Source organism: Taudactylus pleione, unplaced genomic scaffold (genome assembly GCF_031769625.1).
Source record: "Taudactylus pleione unplaced genomic scaffold, aTauple2 ptg000703l, whole genome shotgun sequence".
Taxonomy (NCBI): domain Eukaryota; kingdom Metazoa; phylum Chordata; class Amphibia; order Anura; family Myobatrachidae; genus Taudactylus; species Taudactylus pleione.
In genome coordinates, this window is record NW_028285105.1 from 5,367,608 (window position 1) to 5,390,145 (window position 22,538).

At 41.3% G+C, this 22,538-nt stretch overlaps 1 protein-coding gene across 2 annotated transcripts; it reads left to right on the forward strand.

Annotated features, from left to right (window-relative positions):
• Window positions 1–763: 763 nt before the first annotated feature.
• On the forward strand, window positions 764–20,677 carry COQ2 (coenzyme Q2, polyprenyltransferase). Of its 2 annotated transcripts, XM_088456430.1 has the most exons (9): window positions 764–1,076; window positions 1,364–1,400; window positions 3,610–3,961; window positions 6,175–6,341; window positions 11,293–11,414; window positions 13,144–13,229; window positions 15,719–15,852; window positions 16,082–16,270; window positions 19,546–20,677. In XM_088456430.1, the coding sequence occupies exons 3-9, from the start codon at window positions 3,622–3,624 to the stop codon at window positions 19,684–19,686; spliced, it is 1,179 nt and encodes a 392-aa protein (XP_088312556.1). In that variant the 5' UTR covers window positions 764–1,076; window positions 1,364–1,400; window positions 3,610–3,621; the 3' UTR covers window positions 19,687–20,677. The 2 variants fall into 2 exon arrangements, with proteins under 2 accessions (XP_088312556.1, XP_088312558.1); XM_088456432.1 differs by lacking the exon at window positions 1,364–1,400.
• The last annotated feature ends 1,861 nt before the right edge of the window (window positions 20,678–22,538 follow it).

A 22,538-nucleotide genomic window follows, 5' to 3' on the forward strand; every position in this document is an offset into this window, starting at 1 on the left:
TCAGTGTAGGCACATGCGAAACGACTGCACAATTACAATGTCGTAATCATTCAATCGTTTCACAGGCTGCTAGTGGATAGGCACCTTAAGACCTGTAGTCTGCAGTGTTAGTTTGCCTAAAGCAGGCGATATCTTCGATATTTCCTTTGTTCAGGCTTTTTTTAAATAGACTAGCTATTTAAATCATGCACAAACTGATGTTTACGCTTGATGTTGGAGATTAGGCTAATAAACAGTCCCAAAGTGTACTTGCAGGCCAGCCGAGAGAGAGAGAATCGATCTGCAGAGTGTATGCAAAGCTGTTTTGCGGTGTTTCCATATCCCATAAAATAATATTTTATTATGAAACAGGCTTTTTTTAATAACATATTAACAGAAAGTGAGACAGAATGCATAGGGAGCAACCCTTACCAACATGACCCATTACATTTTTGCCTGGCATTGGCCACTTACATTTTAAGTAAAATAATATGTGTTATATGAATTATTTGATATGATAAATCTTTACTGATCCACATTAGCTCAATTATAATTAGAAAGTAAACACCAAACAAGATTTGATATGACTGCATATATGATCCTCTCTAGACAGATTACAGGGGAATATATTTAGTGAGAGTAATTTAATCTATGTGCAGTCAGTGTACTAATCTGAGACTGAGTCATCTGCTTTTTATATCGCTGCTCTGGTAGACATGGAAAACTCCAGCAGCGGCGACTATATTACGCTGTAGTGACATCATCAGCTAGGGACAGAGGTCTCCGGAACCTTACCATACACTGGCTCAGGCCTGGGCGCGATACAGCAGTCACGATCAGTGTCTCCTCCTCCTCCCTGGATGTGATTTGCTGCTGCTGCTGCTGCTAGTGGCAATGGCAGGACATGTTCTATGAGAAGCTCTGCTACCCCTGATACGCTGTGGGACGGCCTAGGGTGTTGTATGATCCTCGCTCTTTATACTGCATCTTTCCCTAATGTATCTGCTCTCGGGCTGTTATGGAACTACAAACACCAGCATGTCCTGCTAGTCTCTGCTTGTCAGGGAATTCTGGGTTTATTCGTTCTTTAGTAGCAGGTAATCCATCATGTGTTAATCTCCACATCTCTATGGTTTAAGTAAAGGAAATTATTTTTAGACACATTATTTCCCCACCATATATGCTGTAATTATGAAGATCAATATCCAGCTAGTCACTGCTAGTGGCACTATATAATGTCATGTATCACACATAGGAAAGGGGTTTGTAGGAAGATGATAAAATGCAATTAGTGTGATCAGCCAGTAAAATATTTGCTTTATGCTTGCAATTTCATTTGTAAAATTTAAAGTGTAAATCTAAAACTGCTATTTTTTTATTATAGGACTCATGAAGTTTAGAGTTCAGTGCTGACTATCTGGGTAATATATAATGATTGACTTTAAAGTTTTGTGATTAACGTTATCATTTAAAATAAATACAAAATAATATTTTACATGGATCCTCATTCAGACTAACTCTTCTTGCACTTTGGAACAATCCTATTCCTGCAGCATGATCATAGCTGCAATAAATAATATTTTGTAGTATTCAATAATGTATAAACTTTCATATAATATAACTACAAAGTAAATGAGCTATGAATACAGAAAGTTGCCGTTTAGGCCAGTGGTTCTAGAAACTTGAATCACAATGCCCTATAGTATCTGCATTTTTTTCACACAGCACCCCTAGACCAAAAGTATCTTATTAAGAAACCTTATAGAAATGATTAAATGAATTAAATTGTGCTTACCTGTCATCCTTCGTGTAAGTTATGTAGCAGACAGGATTGTGTTTCTATTTGTCCACATATTTTATGATTGGCAGCCACCAGCACTGGTTTTGCTTATCACGTGAACCATCTGTAACTTATTTGATTTGGTCCTGGATCACTAACTCATGGCACCCCTGTAATTGCCCTGTGGCACCCAGTTTGGGAACCACTGGTTTGGGCAGTGAAATGTGTCAAAGAAAACAAAACATATAGGAATTATAGACCTCCGCTTGTCCGAGTCTAGAGTAGCAGATTCCTACAGTTATGTAAGAGAAGTGGGAACAGCTGTTTCAGCGGGGCGCCGCCATAAGGGTAGGGCGCATTTCAGCAACTTGAAATCAGGCATGCGACGTCCCACTGACACAGCCTAGCGGGAATACTAGTCCCATCTGATGGGATGATATAATCAACGACGGACGGAAACGCTGGATTGGGCATACACGCGTCGGTCTGATAGATCGTATAGTGTAGACCAAGCTTAACTGCAAATATTTTGTAACCATATCCTCAGAAGGGATGTAGTCAGGAAGCCGGTGGTTGAAATGCCGACCGCCGGCTTCCCGACAGTGAAATCCCAGCATGGGACTAATGATAGGCGTCCAAATACCGACGCCTATCATTAGCCCCACGCCAAAATCCCGACACCCGGCATACCGATCGTAGGTAAGCTGGGAAACGGGAGCGAATAGCCGCGTTGGGGGAGGTTTAGGTTTAGGGTCTCACGGGAGGGTTAGGTTCATGGTGTGGTGAGGGGAAGTTAGGTTTAGACATCCCTGGGGGGGGGGGTTAGGGATAGCCTACTTACCTTCCCCATCGGGATCTTCATCTGCTGGCCTTCTGGCATCGGTATTTCATCTGACGGGCTGACATCCGGTGATATAACATACCGATTTCCCTCAGAAAAAGTAGACAATTACATTTTGTGATCACTAACATAACTATGGGAAGCATTACATTACAGTGTATTTTTCTAAGGCCAATAAGATTTAATAAAAAAAAAAAGTATCTGTCAGGTAAAGATGCCTAAAGAGATTGCCATGTCCTGAAAGGACTGTTTGAATGGACAATTATATCAAAATGTTACTTTTTTCTTAAATTATTTGTCTAGCACAGCAGTTCCCAAACTGTGCGCTGTGGCACCCTGGGGTGACTCGGGACACTTGCAGGGGTCCCTCAGGTTATTGGTCCAGCAGCAAATCAAATTATTTATGGTCAATGTAATGTAAATATGTGGGCAAACAGAAGTGCAAACCTATCCAACACCACATAACTGAGCCTAAGGATGACAGGTGAGCACAATATAATTAACTTTACTTCATTTTTTCCTGAATTTCTCAATAACAAACGTAAACTTAGGGGTGCCGTGAAAACAATGCTGATACTCTAGGGTGCTCTGATTCAAAAAAAGTTGGAAAGCATGTGTCTGCTCAACTGTTATAATGTAGTGCAAAGTTTGCTCCTAAATGTAATGTTAGCAAATAAGCCTTATAGCATAGTTTACTTTTATTAAAAATGTTTAGAAAATGGGTTGCAGTAATATAGTATTATGAGCATCAACAGTGCAAGTCATCCACCTTATTTGTGACTGTTGAGTTCCACTCCTGTTCCACGCAGTAGACTACCAACTGGACACTGTCTTAAAAACTTTATTAAAATTGCTTTTTGAATTTACATGGCTCTTCTTTATTTTATGGCTACAATGTAGTGGGAGTTTGGTGCATGAAACTGAACAAAAATTTAAACTCCCCTACATAAATTAGGTTTAATAATTATAATATTAATAGTCATATTTACACAATTCTTTAAATTCACAGGGAAAAGTCTTGATGATGATGATGACCCTGTCATCCACGATGCTTCGAACATGTATTTCCCTCCACAAAGTGGCACATAGACCCGGTACCCTTGTGCATAGTTCCTGGGCTTGCTATTTTCATAAAAATGACCACTGCGAGAAGACATTACTCAACACCAAATGGTTTCCCAGGAACCAGACACTAAACCTTTCTAGAAGAACTTGGTGTCCTATCATGTCTCACACTGCACCTTTGAAATCCTCACCTCATGTATGGACAAAGCCTGGCTTTTCTGCAGCTGGAATCGTTGAGTCAATGCCAAAAAATGTCCAGCCTTACCTAAGGCTTATGAGGCTGGATAAACCTATAGGTGAGAGTTTTTGAATAGTCAAAACACATATTCCTTGGGATCACTTCAGTTGCAGACGATGCCCGTGTTGTGCTGGTGCAACAGTGTTGGAACCCCAGTAATGGCATGCAAATTTACCCTGAATTTGCGTATTTGGTTTTGAGGCTACCATAAGTGTGGCCTTTTGCGCACACTAGATCAAGGGCATAGTTCACAAATGAATTGACCCCCCATACCAATGTATGTTGATGTCCTCTTTCAGAGCTCAATATAATATTGGCCAATTAGGCTGATCCTGCTGCTGTACATGAGCGAAAGGTTTCAATTTGGTCACACGCTAGAGCATACAGCCAACTAGTCAGAGGCAAAGAGCAAAAAAGTATCTGTAATAAAGTTAAAGAGCCGATGGCATACGCACGCCTTTGGTATGACATTTGCAGGAGCATGACCATGTGCCACACCCCTGTTTTTATTCACATTGGGGGCGAGCTCAGGACATTGAAAATACACAGTTTATATAATCTTCCCAATATATATATATTTTTTTACTGTTTTACTTTAATTTTGTACCAGTGGGACTATTGACAATCCTTGCTTTCAATCATTTTCCCTTAGGCAATGTTCCTGTAGTAATGCCCATTATGCAGTGGCCCCTCTTGTAATGCCCATTATGCAGTGGCCCCTGTAGTAGTGCCACCTGTTGTAATGCCCATTATGCAGTGCCCCCTGTAGTAGTGCCCATTATGCAGTGCCCCCTGTTGTAGTGCCCCTTATGCAGTGCCCCCTGTTGTAATGGCCATTATGCAGTGCCCCCTGTTGTAATGGCCATTATGCGGTGCCCCCTGTTGTAATGCCCATTACGCGGTGCCCCCTGTAGTAGTGCCCATTACGCGGTGCCCCCTGTAGTAGTGACCATTATGCAGTGTCACCTGTAGTAGTGCCCATTATGCAGTGTCACCTGTAGTAGTGCCCATTATGCAGTGCCCCCTGTAGTAGTGCCCATTACGCAGTGCCCCCTGTAGTAGTGACCATTACGCTGTGCCCCCTGTAGTAGTGCTCATTACGCAGTGCCCCCTGTAGTAGTGCCCTTTACGCAGTGCTTCCTGTAGTAGTGCCCATTACGCAGTGTCACCTGTAGTAGTGCCCATTATGCAGTGCTTCCTGTAGTAGTGCCCATTACGCAGAGCCCCCTGTAGTAGTGCCCATTACGCAGAGCCCCCTGTAGTAGTGCCCATTACGCAGAGCCCCCTGTAGTATGCCCATTACGCAGAGCCCCCTGTAGTATGCCCATTACGCAGTGCTTCCTGTAGTAGTGCCCATTACGCAGTGCTTCCTGTAGTAGTGCCCATTACGCAGTGCTTCCTGTAGTAGTGCCCATTACGCAGTGCTTCCTGTAGTAGTGCCCATTACGCAGTGCTTCCTGTAGTAGTGCCCATTACGCAGTGCTTCCTGTAGTAGTGCCCATTACGCAGTGCTTCCTGTAGTAGCCCGAGCTGCATCATATTAACAAAAGAGCCGCGGGTTGGCCAGCGCTGCTCTAGAGTCTAGACTGCAATATTACATGATCTGTAGCCAGCACATGCTGCAGTATAGTCACCAACAGATTCTGCAGAGCTGTAATGGTTCTCAAGCGAAAGCAATATTTGCACTCCGGTTTGGGGCCATATATAGGTACTGATATCGGGCGAGCTGCTATGATAGTACAGAGTGTGTGACCATTTCATTATCCCAAAGTAGTATTTTGCTAACCTTGTTGTAATAATGCCACAGTCTTTGGATTAGACCAAACCTTCACAAGTATGTACAGTGTAAGTGTACACTGGAGCATATGAGGAAGGTGCCAGCTATGCACCAACATTGCTGTTGGGCCCACCTGCACTATGTGGCCTACTATACAGCTTTATTACATATCATCTAATATGCAATCCTGATTAGTATTTGACATCTTTTATGCACTTGATTTATTAGATGGTAGTACGTTAAGTGCTGGAATGTATTTTGATTAAATAAAAGTATCCAAGTGTGCTGACCTTTCTAGTTATCTACTGACTAGATCTACAATTATGTATGTATTTATGTAGGGACAGTCTTCTAATCTAAACACTGGATTAGAAAACCGCTACTTTGGGTAGAAAGCTGATTATACTATGATATAGTCTGAAGTCCACAACTTTGACCTTAATTGCTTACTGTACACCTATATACTAGCACATATCCTTTTTTATGTCTTTCAGGAACCTGGTTGTTGTACTTGCCCTGCACCTGGAGTATTGCCCTGGCAGCAGAGGCAGGCAGCCTCCCTAACTTATATATGCTGGCACTGTTCGGCACTGGTGCAGTACTCATGCGCGGTGCTGGGTGTACTATTAATGATATGTGGGACAAAGACTTTGATAGAAAGGTAGCGTAGAAATACTCCTAGGAAAACATGCAATACATTTTCAATTTGCTTGACGTTAAATTATACCTGAGAAGATATGAGCGATATATTTTATGTACATTACGTTACAGACCCAGTTCCATCACCATATCTAATATTATGTTCATATAGCGCTATTCTGCAACAAATGGGCTCAAAGCAGTTTACAATTGCAGGAGAGAAACTATTAGAAACAAGGCAGCTATCTTGAGCACTGCAATGGGTACAACGGTTAACTACAAAATATGAAATACAGAGTAAAATATACCCATAGAATAATCAGTTCCGCAGATTGTTAATTCTACGTATGATAGTACCTGGTGAGGCAGCCATCTTGGTCGCACTACAATGGGAGGTATACGCAATACGCGGTGGTATGATTAGACTTTGTGGAAATACAAACTACAAAATACAATATACAAAAAACAAGATACCCACAAAATCATTAGTTCCACAGATTGTTCATCCTATTAAAGTACCAGTTGAGGCAGTCACATTGGGTGCCTTAAATATGCTACAATGGTTAGTATAAGCTAGTCTTCGTAACCGTGCAATTGCTCAGTAATCGTGCACAAATCGGGCACTATTATGTCGGAAATGACCAGCGATGCGCGCTCCTGCTGGTCGTTTTCGACATCAGTCATCTGCTGAACATGCTGGTCAGTTTGCCGATAATGACAGATTGCCCATGTTCAGAGATGATTGATGTGCCTACTCTGAACGATCAATCATTCAGTGTAGGTGGACAGGGCGCCCGGAGCATGAGTAGCTATGCCCCCCCCGCTATATATATATATATATATATATATATATATATATATATATATATATATATATATATACACACACACACACACTAAGGTCACACATACATAGAAGCAGGGTTACACATACATTCATTCATGCATACGCATACAGGCAGAATCACACACATATATATATACATACACATACAGGCAGGGTCACATGCAGGCATAAAGAGTTACACATACACACATACAGGCGCCTTAATGTGGACCCTGCAGCTTCATCCTCGTCGACATGCTGCTGTAGCCCTGCCCTCTGCTGGGGGTCAGATGAACATGTGCTGAGCTCCACCAATCAGGGCTCAGCACAAGCTCTCTGACCACGGAGTCTCTCACTAGAGCAGCAGGAAGGCAGGACAGGACGCTGCTGCTCTGTATCATAGCACCTGGCAGGCTGGAAACGGACCCGGCAGGCTGTCAGCTACTTGACAGCTGCTTCCGGAGTCCGACTTCAGGGCGCCCTCTGGCAACTAAGGCGCCTGGAGCTCGTGCTTTAGTGGAACCGCCCTCCCTACGCTCCTGAGTGTAGACACTGCAGGGGGAAGGGGAGTGACGGTACGATTACGATGTCATAATCGTACTGTCGTGCCGATATCTGCTAGTGGATACGCGGCTTTAGTCATACTAGGCAACCCAAGACTCTCAGGCAAGATGGTAGGGTAGCAACCCAAGCTAGTCAAAGGCCTCGCTATAAGTTTTGAGCAAGCAATGATGCAGATCTGCAGAATATGTGGAGGGTTGGTGTAGCAGGAGCCTTGTTCGTGTGTGTAGTCTCAGACTATTGGTGTGTAGACTATCGCGCAAATGTTTACTTTTCGTGCAATCCTATTAGCTACGACTCTTCGCGGATGCAAATTCTGTATACCATTTGCTGCAAAACGTTTTCACCACCTCTGAGCAGGTGATAAGTTCTGCAAAACCCCTATTTTTGGTTAAAAACGTCAGGACTTGGTTTAGAATCACTGGCACTTCCTCAATTACTAATTAGGCAAAAAATATATTTTTAATTAGCTTAAATTGGCCAATAATGACGTGTTATTTTTGGGGTGAATAAGTACAAAATGTTGGAAAATGGGTTAATTGATGTGGGACAGATATATGGGGGTGCTGTATGAGTGAGACAGGTATATGGGGGTGCTATATGAGTGAGACAGGTATATGGGGGTGCTGTATGAGTGAGACAGGTATATGGGGGTGCTGTATGAGTGAGACAGGTATATGGGGGTGTTGTATGAGTGAGACAGGTATATGGGGGTGTTGTATGAGTGAGACAGATATATGGGGGTGCTGTATGAGTGGGACAAATATATGGGGGTTCTGTATGAGTGGGACAGGTATATGGGGGTATTGTATGAGTGAGACAGATATATGGGGGTGCTGTATGAGTGGGACAAATATATGGGGGTTCTGTATGAGTGGGACAGGTATATGGGGGTTCTGTATGAGTGGGACAGGTATATGGGGGTGCTATATGAGTGGGACAGGTATATGGGGGTGCTGTAATGAGTGGGACAGGTATATGGGGGTGCTGTAATGAGTGGGACAGATATATGGGGGTGCTGTAATGAGTGGGACAGATATATGGGGGTGCTGTATTGAGTGGGACAGATATATGGGGGTGCTGTATTGAGTGGGACAGGTATATGGGGGTGCTGTATGAGTGGGACAGGTGTATGGGGGTTCTGTATGAGGGACAGGTGTATGGGGGTGCTGTATGAGTGGGACAGGTGTATGGGGGTGCTGTATGAGTGGGACAGGTGTATGGGGGTGCTGTATGAGTGGGACAGATGTGTATGGGGGTGCTGTATGAGTGGGACAGGTTTTTTTAAGACTGCAGGTGGGTGTAATAGGCGTATTTTTAAGTTTTTTGAAAAGGTGTCTTTAAATGACACAAATATATACTTTTAGGCATTTTATTTAGCCAAAAACCGCTTGTTTTATAACATTATATTCTGTTTAAGAAACATGTTTATAACGGCAATGTGACACATTCTAAGAGCCCCAAATACCTTTATTATGGCCACTAATACACTTTTATATTGTTATCCTATATTAGTTTGTTTTTTTGGGGGGTACAGGCAGATTTCCCCGTATTTCCCCATACTTATCGCGCCAAATACACAAAAAATTATCACGTGAATGCCGCTTTGCGACTATTGTAATAGGATTGCGCTAAAATCGCGGATGTGATGAGCTGTAGATGCTTCCTATGGGTGTGAAAAGCATGATAAATTATATTTTCACGGCTAATTGAACTCCCCCAACAGATTTAATAGATGAGCAACAACTGAGTTAGCAATAAGTAGACCACAAATGAAATGAAGTGATCCACCATAACCATAACAATATTTTAAGTATCCTCCAAAACAAATCTGTAAAGTCTTTAACTACTTTCCTGGTGTGGTCACATCAGATGCCGTCCATGCCAGGCTGGGATTACCCTGACATGGTCTCCATTTGATGTGACTATTTAGAAACACCTACTAGGCTACTGGAAGATAAGCGTCCAGCAGTTGCCAATCTCAGAGGCACCTCCTGATCCCCCCTGCACCCACGGCTCTGCCCCTAGTGTGTCTCTATCACTTGTGATCACAGTGATCGGGCAATCCAGCTGCACCCCCAACCTGGAAGCTGCAGATTATTATTATTATTTTTTTTTATATATATATATAGGTATTATTGTGAAAGCTAATTTCATTTTAAATGATGGTGCTCCAGTATTGATCAAGATTATCGATACAGGGCCTCCGATTAAGGGCGGACAGTTATCCTAAACAGTACAAGTTCATACACAGTATATTAGTGATGGTCATAGATGGTCTATGGCCGATGGCAAGTGTTTTTTCCATTGATGGCAGCCCCGATGTCAAGGAAACATCGGCAGCGCAGGTCTGTGCATGCACATCGATGGTCATCACTACGGTATACCATAAGAATTGCTATTTTTATGGTATACTGTGTTTCTAAAAAAAAAATAAAAAAATATTTTGTCTTTAAAATAAAATTGTGTTGGACAAGTTTTAAATAGATGTTCTTAACCTAATTCAATCATAAAAAGCCTGACAATTTCTGAGCGTTTCTTTTAAATATTAGCCTGGTGATTAAAGTGCCTAGTGAGCTCCCTTCGGGAAGCCGTGGCCACACCTTGCCCAGATCACACCGAGATAAATTAATTTATCTTAAAAAAATAGGAACACATAAATGTGTGAGCAAAATATCGCATTGGTGTGAGCAGGAAGATGGAAATAGAGAGATTGGTCAAATCCTGCTCAGTTCTGACATTAAGTTCCCGTAACCAAAGTATAAGAACTATATTAGTACCTCCTAATGGTAGATGCTTTTCAAATGCCAACTTCTGTTTAGATTAAGCATAACAGACCTATAGGTCCTCTCTTTGAGCTGTGCGTAATTTAAGCTAGATTGTAACATTTATCAAACTTATATTGTGCTGCAGAGGGACAAATTGGGCATACACTATATTAGCGGATCGCCCTGATAATTGTAAGGTGTGTGTGGGCAACCGAGGGTAAAATATTGATCGATCGGGCATGCCGGATTGTCCAGCATGACTGTCCGATGCAATATTTTTTAAGTTGAATGTCTGCTGCATCGGACAGTGTATGCCCAGCTGCGGCCGACTGACAGACATTTCCCCTGTTCCTTCCCATGGAAGACACAGGGAAATGTCTCCTCCCCAGGGGCGGAGCGCAGATATCGGGGCCAATACACTGTGACATATCTCACACTGTATGGCCGCAGTATCTGCTGGGTGTCAGGCTGCCAGATAAAATGTCTACCGGTCTGACGCATTTTATCTGGCAGTTTATATCCAGCATTAGAGTTGGGACTAGGCATGTCCAAGCTCAGCTCCACATCGCACTGTAATAAAGCTGCCCACTATTTGCGTGCTAAACACAAAAGCAGGTCACATTTTCTCTTGCTAAAATAATTTGCATTCTTGTATTGTAGCATGTTTTGTCTAGGTGCACATGTGCACCCTTTAGCTTGTTTGCTCCTAACTCTAAATTATGCTTTTAATGTAATACAGTTATTGGACCTTATTAAGTATTTTCCCTTCTTATGAAAGTTTAGTTTGACATCTAACTTATCATGATCTCATCACATAGGTGGCAAGAACGGCGAGTCGCCCCATTGCGGCAGGAGATGTCTCTCATTTCCAGTCATTGGTTTTCCTTGGAGGACAGCTTAGTTTGGCTTTGGGTGTCCTCTTGTGTCTGAATAATTATAGGTGAGCAGCCCATATATTATTATTAAACTGTCTGTTTTAAATATATTTAATAATGCCATTTATTATTTCTATAGATATCCATACCTGTTTTGTGCTACTGTACTAACATACCAGTACTCAACGTCTTCCTGTAAGAGGGCTTTATTACCTGAATAACACTGAAGGGACCATTTATTTTGAGATTATTATTCACATTTATTATCGGTGAATTACCATAGATACAATTTTGTATTATGTTGTTTAGTCTTTGAATATAGCATAACATTGTTGCTACTACAACCTTTTAATTTATATAGGGGTATTCAATATAAATGCGTTAACTTTGCAGTTTTGAAGGCTGCAGTTAACGGAGCACATCGGAGATTTTTTTTGCGTTAAAGAATGGTGCGCGCTCCCGCTTATCCCCGTATTCAATATAAAATTAACGAAAACGGCAAACTCCGAAGTTGGATTTGCGTAAAGTTACGAATTTTTCCTTAAAATAATTGTAAGACCCCCCTAAAGTTGTAAAAACATGGGGGAACACTATGGGTACCCCCGTTTTAGCCTTTAATTGAAAGTCGGGGCTTTAAATAGCCGCAGCAGGTGTTTTTTTCCCGACATTGAAGAAGTGATGCGGAAGAGCACTTAGGTTATTTTTTTCGTTTTTTTTAGTGGTCCCATCAAATTTGGGGTACATGAAAATGGGTACTAGCATATTTTGATGTCCCTAAAGTAATTTTTTCAAAATTCTGCATTTGTGCACCTGCCGCATACATGCAGAATAGCCCTGAACCTATTTCCCTATTGTTTAACAATTTTTTTCCCTTTTTTTTTTTTTTTTTGCACCCCATTTTTTAAAGTAATTTTTTGGGTGTCCCTATTTTTTTTTTAAACTTTTTTTGACACAGTTCTTTTTTAAATGTGAATCTCAGGGGTGCAGGCTATTTTTTTTAAGCCTGCACCCCTAAACCCCAATTCTGCACTTTTTTTCGACAACTATTCAATGGTGAAAATGTATCCCCGTTTTTTATCAAAGACTTTTCAAAAATGCGATAAGTCTTTGAAATTGAATACGGTGTAAAACTAAAACCAGTGATATTAACGCAAAAACAATAAAAAATGCGATATTAACGCAAAAAACACCCATATTGAATACCCCTATTAGTGTTTTGTTTCAATATATTTTAATATATTGATACTTTTAATCATTGCTTAAATTCCTACTTGGACAACTGTAAAAGAGCACACCAAAGCATTGTAACAACTACTACTACAAAAAAACTCAAAATAAACTGCAAATGCCATTTTACACACAATGAAAAAAGTTAGAATTTTTAAAAGAAAGCTATTATCTTTGCCCAGGTTTTATCTTTGAATTCGTAGTTGTCATTAATTATCGATATATTTCTTTAGACGTTGTACTGTCAAGAACGTTAGTCATAACAGTAAACACTGCTTCAGATTAGTTGGGATTAAAATAGCTGTAAATCCATTCTAATTACAATTAAAACAATTTATACCTGGTTGGATGGAATATTAGAAGACCATTATGATTTTCATGTATTTAGACACAATCCATAAAAAGCAACATTTTTTAAAATTAAATAACGATGTCCAGTGATACCCAATACAGAGGCCAGCATGCCATGATTCAAACCATTTAGCTACAGGTGTGAACTGATATTTTTTTACATAATTAACTTTTGTGTATTTTGTTTTATTGCTTTCTCACATATATTTTTTTTAGTATTGCTCTAGGAGCTGCTTCCTTGTTACTGGTACTTACCTATCCACTAATGAAGAGGATAACATACTGGCCACAGCTTGTATTAGGTAAGCTTAGTCCTATGCACAAAACATTTTGTTTCATTAAGAAAAACTATCATGTATCTGTCTCTGACAGATGAAAGAAGTGTTTAAAAAGCATATATGTAACTGTATTGCACTCCGCGCGCAAACAGGATATCATAATAGCACATATAGTGGCTGACGCAGAGCTGGAAGTAAATTGGGTATATAATGCTATAAAACTGTGCACGGAAAAAATGTGTATTGTTTCCCATATACATAGTTGTCCCTATACTAGGTGCAAAAGATACGTCTGCAAACAGGTCTATTTACTCTCAGGTGTAACTCTGCAATAACCCGCAGCTGCTTCGGCACGCCCTATGAGCTTTGTCTGCGTGAAAACACATTTTTGCAACACAGTTATGCCCAACCAGTTGTATGTGTAGATGCGATCAAAATGCACATGACACTAAATTGCTCGTACTAGCACTCACTCTGTGCGAAAATGCACAATATACACTATTATTATGCGCTAATATACGCTACAGAAATATTATGCGCTAATATACGCTACAGAAATAGGCATATGTTAAACTTAGCATCAGCCCCATAGTGTCTAGAAACAATACAGATTTTCACCTTCTTGTCTTTCTCCCTCTAATTTTCCTTCAGCTAGTCATTACATTGTGTAACATACCCACAGCCTATGTACCTGACCATTGCTCCATGCCGCGATCTGCCACAAAATCTTCTCACAATAACATAGTGACAGGCTGACATTGTTCCCTTTTCTCTTACCACAGCTGCCTGCATCTCATAACAGCCTCCTGCTTCTTATTCTTGCCCCCTGTATCTCACAACAGCTTCTTGCTTCTCACTACTTCCCTCTGCATCTCACCACTGCCCCCTGCTTGTCACTCCTGCCACTAATTCTTACCACAGCCCCCTGCACCACACCACAGGCCTCTGCATCTCGCCACAACCCCTTGCTTTTCACTCCTGCTCCCTGCATCTCACCATACCTACCACTGCTGCTGCCCTGCAGCTGGCTGGGGCCCGGCCACTGGAATCTGCTAGGAAGGGCAGGAGGATCATGGATGAGAGATTTGTAGTGCAGCTACCGTAAGCATTATCAGCAGCATGTCCCCGGGGCTAGGGCATCTGTGCATATTTCCGCAGCCTCCATGCGCATCCCTCCCCAGCTGGCAAACATGGGGATGAACAGTGTCCTCTTTGCACAATGTACCCTGTATTTCCTGGCTTCCTGTTGAGCTTTCATGCCATTGTGCCCCTGTTCAAGCACAGCGCTGACTTCCATGTGAGGTCTCTTCTGTTCGCCGAGGGTGTATGGCTGAGCGGGAACATCACGCTGGAGAGGGAGCACTTCATGGTGGAGGAGTGTTGGCCGGAGTCTGCCTGCAGGTTCAGAGTACATTGGAATCCGATGGTCACTAACCATCGATGTTTGTGTTCTGATGGTAGTGTTTTTACCATTTGATGGTGGTGGTCAGAAGTTTCCAACATCGAATGGAAATCATTCGATGATGTTCTTCTGATGGTTGTTTTTTTTAATTAAATTCTTGATAGCTATGCCTCCCCTGGCACCTTCCTGGCTACTGTGACTTCATCAGGGCATTGGTTTGTTGGAGGCTGTCTCTCACTCTCTGGGCCTGATTCAGATTTGAGAATAGAGTAAGATAGAGCAAGTAACTCTCTAGCTGGACAAACCATGTTGCAATGCAAGGGGTGCAAATACATACTTTTTTTTTTTTTTTTCTTGCATGTGGGGTAAATACTCAGTTTGAACTCACCCCTCCCAAATCTAAATTTCTTTTAAATCTACCCCTCCTGCAGTGCAGCATGGTTTTACCAAGATGTACAGTTACTTGCTATATCTTACTCTACTCCCAAATCTGAATCAGGCCCTTTGTCTGCCTCAGATGTGATCCTGCTCCAGTCCCTGACTCCCTCCCCTCTCTAAGCTGCTGCTAAGCAACAGGGCACATTGCTAGCTCTGATTGGCTCTCACTTGCTGTTTCAGCATTATGGGTAGCTACTGTACTTCAAACTTGGTAAAAGATTAGAATTTTTTTTCTGTGACTTGCTTCACTAAAATAGTCACTGCTCAGCTCCCTTTTGTCACAGATGAATGGTTCATACACCTAAACCATCCTCAACCAATGTTGTATAGAATAGTAAAAACCCCATCAAAATCCATCCAATGGTTCAAGAGATTAGCCCGATTGAACATACAGACCCCAGAACCCGGGAACTTACTATATAGAGCCAGAGATTATTAAAATGTGCTATCAAAAGTTGCAGTTCACTCTGTGTATGTACATGGCTTAATGCAAGTACATATTACAATAAAATACAAACATTTGCCCTCTCAATAGACTCAAAGATCTTTAAGAAAGTGAAAATATTTGTTACCGGTCAGTATGGTGATATTCTGCCAGTGCCGTTGTTTATCAATATTTATTGTTTATGGAGACATAGAAATGCATTGATAATTTGTAATACTTTCTCCGAAGGGCTGACTTTTAACTGGGGAGCCCTATTAGGCTGGTCTGCTATAAAGGGATCCTGTGATTGGTCGGTATGCCTCCCTCTGTATGTCTCTGGAGTCATGTGGACACTAATCTATGATACCATCTACGCTCATCAGGTAATACCCACGCAAGCTTGGACAGAAGTAGCTCTGTGTCACATAACAAAGATGTTTGCTGGTTTGTTAGTTACTAACCAAATCCGTTTTTAACTGAATTGACAAACATTAGTCTTGATTCAGAATCTGAGTTAGTGCTCAATAAACAAAGTTGTAACAGAAACAGCACGTGGAACACTGTAACCTTTACACTTTTGAACTGGACAACAATTATGATATTTGATTTTAGGATAAAAAAGATGATGTCTTGGTTGGGGTGAAGTCGACAGCATTGCGCTTCAATGAGCAGACAAAACCCTGGCTGAGCGCCTTCAGTGTAGCCATGCTCTCTGGCCTAACGCTCACTGGACTAAGCTGTGACCAGACTTTGCCGTATTACAGCGCTGTCGCACTTATTGGGGGTCACCTTGCGCACCAGGTAACTTTTTCAGTAATAGATCTTTCTTTGATTTTGAACAGATATGTTTCAGAGCAGATTCTCATAATGTTTTTTTTCTTTCTTTTACGATGTCCAGAGTAAACACAATGACTTTCTAAAAATATTTTATGTACTGTAAACTATAAAATGTAAGCTATATGTTAAACATTGTATTAGTTCCCGTTTAGACAGCATGTGCAGACAATTGAAGTCTGTAGTAGATGAAAGCATAGTGCTGTGAACCGATATAGTGCATATTAACACAAAATATGGAAACCTTTGAGAGGCGAAAACCCAGCCTGTTTGGATCAATCTAAAAATGACTGGACCTGGCTGGCCACTACGGCACCACACAGACAGGGTTACATTCAGCCAGTTACATCACACACCCATCCATATGTACAGATTAATGGGCTGATCCTTTTTTTGTGTCTTACTTTGCTTATAGTGCAGTAGACACTTAGGTTTAGTATTTATAAGTTGCAGATTAAACATAATGATGCATGGCGCAGGTCACTCGTATTGGACCTATCTTTTGCCATTTCACGCTAGTACTTTGTACTAAATTTTGCATTATAGTTCGCTTATACTACTACATACTAAGGATTTCAGTTGGCGTGGCTAAGCCGCAAAGTCCATGGCCCTCTATTTGGTGCGTTATATGAGGGTATGTATTCACACCGCAACAGCATAATAGCAACACTTTGAGGCCTATTAGATACCTTTTGCAAGATCTAATAGGTCTCGTTGCTGGCTGTGTACTATGTAGCTATCTTTTACTTAGAAGACACACAAAGGGTTCCATAGCTCTGTAAAATGATAAAGCGGACAATAGGATAAATGATAGACAGTATATAAAGTCACATAGATACATAATTACAGTGAGCAGATAGCATAATTATGTAGAGACGACAAAGGGGAAAGGGCCCTGCTCATACAAGCTTAGCTCTTGGGGATATGGAAGAACACAATGGGATAAGAGGGAAGAGGATGCCATAGATTACATAGTTAGGAGGAGGGGTATTAAGCTAGAATGAAAATGTGAGTTTTAAGGGCACGCTTGAAGGCTAAACTAGGTGATGGTCAAAAGGACGAGGGAGGGCATTCCAGAGGTTAGGAGAGTCTCCTGAGAAATCCTGAATGAAAAATGTGGATCAAGGCGGAGGTGATGTAGCAATTGTTAGCTAAGCAAGGAGGTAGGAGAAATAAATGAGCGTTGTGATGTAGGGAGGAACAGTAAGGTAGAGAGCTTTATAGGATGGAGATGAGTTTGAATTTAATTCTGAGTGGAATAGGGAACCAGTGAAGTGAGTGGCAGAGAGAGGCGGCAGAGGTAGAGCAGAGAGAGAGGAAAATGAGATGGGCAGCAGAGTTTGGGATAGATTAGAGAGGTGCAAGGTGGAAGCAGAGTAGTAGATTACAGTAATAAAGGTGGGAAATGATGAGGGCATGAATGAAGTGTTTTAGTAGCTTCCAGGGCAAGGAAAAGCCGGATTCTGGGAATGGAAGGATTGTTCAAGGCAATGTATGTGGTGGGAGAAGGCAGAGTCAATGTGGATATCGGACATGGGAAACAGAGACATTTTCAACAGAGTAGGGGGGGAACCTTTGCTGGGGGAAAGAATGAGTTACATTTTTGAGTTATTAAGCTTCAGAAAGCATTTTATTATTATTAAGTTACATATATAGCGCAGCATATGCCGTTGCACTTTACAATTGGGAACAAACAGTAATAGAACAGAAAGACATAGAGGTAAGAGGTCCCTGCTCACAAACTTACAATCTATAAGGAAATAGGCTTTGATACATAAAGATAAGTGCTACCTATTGCATAATGGTGCAGCTAGATTGCAGAGGTTCTTGGTGGGTTGTATGACCCAGTCACACAGATGATGTGAAAGTGATTAACATAAAATATGTTACGTTATGTGTGGACTGTATAGTGAGGAAGTAATTGGGTAGGATAGCTGATGGAGGTTATGTGGGCGGTTCTGGAATCTGATAAGCTTGTCTGAAGAGGTGAGTTTTTAGGGAACGTTTAAAGGTTGGAAGACTATAGGAAAGTCTTATTGTGCATGGGAGGGCATTCCACAGAGTGGGTTCAGCACGGAAAAAGTCGTCTAACCATGAATTGTAGCAAGTAATATGTGTGTGTGAGAGATGCAGATCTTGTGCAGAGCGGAGATGTTGGATTGGGAGACATTTTGAGATAAGTGAAGAGATGTATGTTGGTGTATTTTGGTTAATAGCCTTATGTGTAAGTAAAGCTTCTTTATATTGAATATGGTAGGAAACAGTATTAGTAACCAATGGAGGGACTGACAGAGCGGGGCAGCAGATGATGAACATTTAGCGAGGAAGATTAGCCTCGCAACTACATTCAAAATGGATTGTAGTGGTGAGTGTGTTTTGGGGAAGACTATTAAGGAGACTGTTGCAGTAATCCATGCGTGAGATAATGAGTGCATGGATTAGAGTTTTTGTAGTGTGTAAGATATGGTCATATTCTGGATGGTTTTTAGATGAATGTAACATGATTTGGAGACATATGAATGTGGTAAACAAAAGACATTTTAGAGTCATGATTGACACCTAGGCAGCGATCTTGTGGGGTAGGTTTTATTGTCAAGTTACCAACCTGATATCTCTATCACGGTTGATAACTACTACTATTGGCCGGTGGAAATATTATTAATTTTGTTTTGGAAATGTTGTTTAAGGTGGCGAGATGGCATCCAAGGTGAAATGGCAGAAATACATTCATTGACACAGATCAATACAGATGGTGACAAATCTGGGGAGGATAGGTAGACTTGAGTATCATTTTGGTGTCCAGGTTGAGATATTTGACAGACAGGAGGTGACACGGGAAAGGACAGATTAAGCGAGGTCCGGGGAGAGAGGTAAATTTGGCTATTGCAGGCATAGAAGTGGTAGAAAAGTTGAAAAGAACTTAGCTTGCCAAGAGAAGATTTGTAGAGGGAGAAGAGAAAGGGGCCAAGGACAGAACCTTGGAAGACCCCTATGGGAAATTAAAGGGAAAATGGAAGTGGTTGGATAAATAGGAGATAAACAAGGGGAGAGCAGATCTGCTATGCACAGTGGAGTTTAGGTCATTTTAGGAGGAGGTGGTCAATGCCACAGTCATGAGGAGGTTAGACTTGACCTTGGTTTGATGAGAGCAGTTTTGTTGGAATTAAAGAGACTGAAAGGCAGATTTTTTTTTTTTTTGTTCCTTCAAACCAGCATAAGTAATCATCCTTTCTTCTTTGTAGATTTATACCCTGGATATAAACAGTGCAGAAGATTGCTGGAAGAAGTTTATTGCAAATCGCAATGTGGGTTTTTTACTTTTCCTAGGCATTGTGCTTGGCAACTTGTGGAAGAGACAAGACACAAATGAAGTCAAGCGGTAGTTGGGAATTCTGGTGCCTGTGGACTGAGGGCCTGATTCAGAGATGGACGGAATTGCAGAGCCGCATACAAGCAGCTTTGCAATTCCATTCATATTTTGCAAATGCAGGAGGAGGTGTCATACACCTCATTGCTACATTTGTGAGCACCATCCCAACTATCGTGATTGTGCCTTTGATCAGGCTGCGCGAGCTGAAGTTTACCGCAGCCTGACCGGGTGCTAGTGTCTTCAGAGGCCAGGAATCTGCGACTGTCGACACAGACCCTGGCCTCGTCCCTTCCGGAAAATGGGGACGGCATGCCCCCGTTTCTGCGAATGGTGACAAGCCACGCCCTTGCTCCACCCCCCAAAAGATGCAGCATGTCCGTCATTCTACGGCTGGCGAGGTGGGTTTGCAAGCATAATCGCAGGACCTACGAGTTTGTGTTTGGATGACACTTTCCGCAGAAACATTGAATTGCATTAAGCTTCTGGATCAGTCTGCCAGAGATCGTACTACACAATCCGTCATTACGCTGCTGCTACTACTTTCCCTAGATCTAGTCACCTATCCATCTTCTAAGATCTATTACATATATTGGAAAACATTACATTCTGCAAACCGAACAGTATATAAAGGCTCTCGCATTGGATTCCCACAGCAGCGGACCTACATAATTATGTATGATGGAAGCAGCCCATGCTGCCTGTCTAATACAGCTACTATTGTATGGTGAGTCTTATTCAAATGTACCCAACTACCTTGCAATACCATCACAATTATGTTGAATTGGACATATAATCAATTACCAGTACTGGACATTTAGTACTTTATGAATATTAACGATTAGATTGAGACAGTTAATATCGTTATTTAAACATCTCACATGAATCACTTTGAATAGAATCAGGTTGTTAATACATTACTCTGGCTTTGTTTATTGAACCTGCTTTTAGAGGCAATATTAACATGTTTTATTCATGTTGTGAACAATAAATTTGTTACTCTTTTAGCCATTAGACTATTTTATAATTGGTGGGATTGTACATCATATTCTCTGGAAGCGGCATTCCCTTAAAGTACCAAAGCCAACGCTATTCTCTGGTTAGAATGGATCATAAGCAAACGGACACACAAACAAACGGGTGGGAGAGAAATGATGAGTATATGAAAGGGAATCGATATGAAATACCGCCTGCCGCATGGCTGGCGGTTCGATTCACGGCAGCGCCTGACCGACAGATGAGCAGAGCCCAGCAGCGCTGGAAATCCCGATTGTCGCTAAGGTAAGTATAAACTAACCTAACTCTCCTTAGGGGTGCCTAACCCCCCCCCTTCCCCGCTGCCTAAACCTAAGTCCCTCAGGGGGGAGCCTAACCCTAAGTCCCTAAACCTAACCCGGGTGCCCTAAATCTAACCCCCCCCCTCCAACAATATATTTGCAGTAGATGTGTCATTACTTATAAGAAACCTTAAACTGGGAATCCTAAATTTATATAAGACAATAAATCTCTTCCGTTCAAGCTTAGTACACTACAGAGATGACATAATATTTATACGGTCATCAAGAATCAGTAGGAAATTGTTGGCAGGTGTTTAAATAATTATTGTTTTGATATTCCAATTACATCCAGCCATTTAAATATAGTATTAATAAATATATATTTTTTTTTAAAGTTGATGTTTCCTCCTTCCTTTATTACGGCATAGAGGGCCTTACTTAAGAGTCAGACTTTTTTTTTTTTTTTTTTTTAAAGTCTTCCCGGCGACCTATGAAGTCAGATGCATTCGCAAATCTTAAACTACAATTTCCTCCCCTTGTCGTACCTGGCTGACATGAGAATGGATTGCGACTTCACTGGTAGTACAGAAAATACTGTAAATATCTGTACAAAATGAAAACATTACAGTTAATGACTGTATAGTATAGATAAGTATCCAATTGCCTTGGAGTATGATGAATGCGAAGCAATGCAGGCACAAATAGCTCATTTAATAATTGTTTTTTTTATGACCCCGCTTAAACATACGTGCAGACTTTCCCTAACCTAGAGGTTCCCAAACACTGTCCTCAAGGCACCCCAACAGTTTAGGTTTTAGAGATATCTATGGCTGAGCAAAGGTGGTTTAATCAAACGGACTGAGGTAATAATTAAGTCACGTGTGGTCAAGCATGGATATCCTTAAAACCTGGACTGTTGGGGTACCTTGGGGACCAAGTTTGGGAACCTGATATACCCCAAAAGGATGAAGCATTCATTGCAGTATAAAATCACTCTGAAAATAGTGTTGTAGCTACCGATTTTGCATGAGTGTGTTTTCACCATTTGCGACCAATCTCAGCCAGTCATAATTATCAAATTTACACTTACTGCAGTGTTAGAGCCGACACAAGTTACATCCCTCTAGGAAGCTGTGTTTGAGACTTTTCAGTGGCAATGTTTGCCTTAACTTCTGACTACATACCCAGATTAAAACATGCTTTACTGTACATTCGTTGTAACTACACGCCAACTCTATTAATGTTCTCAGTCCTGCAAATTCAATGAAAAGTCTCAACTAACACTGAATAAGTCCCACAATGATCAGATGACACGTAAAGAAGGTTCCCATCAAATATTTGCATGTTCTTGTACAGGAAATAATCCTGGAGCTGGAAGCCCCCTCTGATGACAGATTCTGTGCACAGTACTACAATGTCAGAGTGGCTTCAGCAAATCCAATTATATATTCTGCAGAGGACATACTTTACATCTTTAAGAATAACCACATTTGGTGGGGACTGTAAACTGCTCTAAATGTGGTAATATTCAATCTATGCACCTTCTGGGATCTTGTTTTCATGTGATTTTTTTTTCCTATTACACTATGTA

What these genes read in the sequence shown, in the direction of transcription:
- COQ2 (XM_088456430.1), top strand. Translation starts at nt 3,622, where the DNA reads ATGATGATGATGACCCTGTCATCCACGATGCTTCGAACATGTATTTCC. An exon ending in ATACCATCTACGCTCATCAG is followed by an intron (nt 15,853 to 16,081) that starts GTAATACCCACG and finishes ATTTGATTTTAG; the next exon opens with GATAAAAAAGATGATGTCTT. An exon ending in GGGGTCACCTTGCGCACCAG is followed by an intron (nt 16,271 to 19,545) that starts GTAACTTTTTCA and finishes TCTTCTTTGTAG; the next exon opens with ATTTATACCCTGGATATAAA.